The sequence below is a fragment of the Pyxicephalus adspersus genome, chromosome 1, assembly GCF_032062135.1.
Source record: "Pyxicephalus adspersus chromosome 1, UCB_Pads_2.0, whole genome shotgun sequence".
Classification (NCBI taxonomy): domain Eukaryota; kingdom Metazoa; phylum Chordata; class Amphibia; order Anura; family Pyxicephalidae; genus Pyxicephalus; species Pyxicephalus adspersus.
The window spans coordinates 1,594,385-1,597,305 of NC_092858.1; the positions used below are offsets into that span (position 1 = coordinate 1,594,385).

At 42.8% G+C, this 2,921-nt stretch overlaps 1 protein-coding gene across 3 annotated transcripts in view; it reads right to left on the reverse strand.

The window, feature by feature from the left end:
* Positions 1–2,921, reverse strand: part of ATG16L2 (autophagy related 16 like 2) — a 30,436-nt gene that overhangs the window by 14,920 nt on the left and 12,595 nt on the right. For all 3 annotated transcript variants that reach the window (XM_072400154.1, XM_072400145.1, XM_072400162.1), the window contains exons 4-6: positions 2,794–2,867; positions 1,589–1,831; positions 1,114–1,179 (exon numbers count right to left, since the gene is read on the reverse strand). In XM_072400154.1, the coding sequence (XP_072256255.1) occupies positions 1,114–1,179; positions 1,589–1,831; positions 2,794–2,867 (383 nt within the window). The remainder of the gene's footprint in view (positions 1–1,113; positions 1,180–1,588; positions 1,832–2,793; positions 2,868–2,921) is intronic.

Consider the following 2,921-nt stretch of genomic DNA (forward strand, 5'->3'; position numbering starts at 1 on the left):
GGAAATCTTTGATTGGTTGGGGCCCAATGTAAAGAAAAGGCAGAAAATACCCAATAGGGTGCAGTTAACAGTGCAGCAGGGGGAGGAGCCTTACAGTATGACAAATATAACAGGAATGGGTGTGGCCAGTGTGGAAGGGGCGGAGTCCTACACTCTGACAGATATAGAGGGGAATGGGGCGTGGCCAGTCCATGGAAAACAAAATCTGCGAAGTTATAAAACAAAATAAAAACTTCATCACATGCAGCAGCTTCATCTAAACATAACATAAACATAAAAACCCTACGAAGAAATAAAATCCTAAGAAACATTTCCTATACTGAAATTATAAATGATAAAAGCCCTGGACATGCACAGCGCCTCCTTCAGGCTGCAATGTATAACTGCACTGCCATCTATTTGGTACTAGAAACATAAAAATATAAATTTATAATTCAAAATCCATGTAATTGTTTCCTTTGTGCATTGTCAGCCTATAATGGAAAGAAAGATGATTGGTATAATAGATGGCTGCCCACATGGGGGGTTATAACACCCAGATACCTGGCATCCCAACAGGAGAATAAAGAAAAGCCAACAACCAATCACATTCCTAATCCATTCAAGTGGCCCCAATATTGAGGAATCTTCAGACCAATCACAGTAGTCGCTGTCAGAAGGATCTGTGCCAAGGGTGGTACTCAGCTGGCAGGGTGCCAGGGGGCACAGAACAGAAGGGGGCAGCTAGGCGTGTCAGGGGTGACTGAGGAGGGAATTAGGTAACAGGAAAAGGAGCAGCGATAGGTAGGCAGGGTGACCCCATGTAGGATGAGGAGCCGGGGAGTTGGGAATGATGGCAGAATATGAAAGGCGCTGAATGTTGGCACAGAACACAAAGTTCCATCTGCAACCCCAAACAGCATTTTAGGGCAATGGCTTTACCCTCCACCTACCCGCTGATACCACCCTAACCTGAGCTGATAATATTATATATAAATTCACATAAAGATGACCATTTCCTGATACCGGACATACATAACACAGACATAGAATACTGAAATATATCCCAAATAAATCTGAGGAGGATGAAGGTACAAGATGAAGAAATGCTCAGAATCAGCAGAGAAATCTCACCCCTCAGCGCTCACAGTTTTCCTCAGCGCTCTTTTCACCAAACTCTTCCACATCTCATCCTTCCTCCTGCAACACACAAACAGATCTTAGCCAGATATTGAAAAAAAGGATAAACTTCCCTACATACCCCCAATACCCCTAATACTACCCCTGTGCCTCCTCTATACCCCGTATAGTCCGTACATTTTATCTGAACAATAAGCTCCAAACTGCCTGTGTGTCCCCCATAACCCCAGCACACCCCTTATGCCTCCCCAATAACATTTAACCCTTCCACTCCTCTCTAATACCCTAAACACTACCTGTGCCCCCCTATAATTCCCACTCTTGACCCCCTACCTCCCTCACTCCCTCATAGCCCCCCCCAAGTGACCCCCATAATCCCCACACCTGCACCCCCTCCATAACACATTACATCACTGGCTCATTCCAGGCTGTCTGGATTTCCGGCAGGTTCTGTGCGTTCTGCTCGCACCTCTCATTCAGGTTGTTTTGTTGCTCCGCTTGCATGGCTTTCTTCCTGGTCATGGTCTCAATCACCTCCCGCTGTTCAGTTTCCTTTTCATGCAAATTCTGCTCCACCAGCAGGCGGCGGTAGAGCAGGCGGTCGTAGTTCTCTTTCAGGTCGGCGTTGGCACAGACCAATCGGACTTCTTCCTCTTCCAGACATTGCCGCTGCAGCCGATGCCCCTCCAATAGGTCTAAGAATTCAGCAACTCTGCTTGGGGAAACCGACACGGGGTCAGACACTCCGGGTAAACCCCAACACAGAGAGGTGACGGCCAATGCACCAGAATGGACCAATAAAAATACACATTGGGATATATAAACATTATTTGCCACCTGTTGGCTGCAGATGGTAAATGTGAAATAATATTGGGGGTTATCTCATGATTACCTTAATATCTTCCTTCATATGCCCAAAGCATACTAGGGTATAGGATATATACCCAAAACTTTGGTTTATTAGGACCTTTGGGCTTATTAGACCTAAGACCCTTTAGGTCTTTGCTTCTCTTAAATACCATGTACCTGGGGTAACAGTTACAATATACACTCAAATAAAATGACTTTTTTTACCTCATCATACCATTAAAAGAATCTTCGGTTATACTCAGGTCACACCACTGGATGGCGCTGTGTCCTCATGTAGAGTATATAACAAAATCCTGCAGTCAGAGTTTGTTACACACTTTACATGAAGACACAATGCCAACAAATAATGCACAAAAGATGATTTCAGAGCAAAGGGAGCCACCATAACGAACTGTAAATTATTTTACCTGTAACTACAGGAAAAAAAAAAGAAAAAGTCCATGTAAATTTGATTTCTTCCTCCTTCAAATAAATGTTTTAAATAATAACACACCATGAATGGATTTATTAACATTCACATAATTGGCATGTCTGTTGATTATTGTATTAAATGTTACAGTAGCATGTTTGTGCTCCAGGTTTATATTCGAGTCTGTGTAGTTTTCCTGTTTTTTCAGGCACCTCGGTTTTAATTCAGGTATATTATCTATTGCCTGCCTAACTGACTGTGCGTATTGCTTTTGTTTAGTATATTCAGTAAAAATTTGCCATTGATATTTAGACTGGTAGAATTTTTTTGTGAATTATTCCATGTATATGGAACGATCTAATGAGATTTATAAGCTACGATTGGTTGGTGCTCACCTGACGCTCTGCTCCTTCAGCTGGTCATCTCTTTCTTGCACTTGTTTCTTCAGCTCGCAGGCTTCATATGCCAACTAGCAAAAAAATGGAAAGAAAATAACAATTACAAAAACTTCCCTCATCTGATT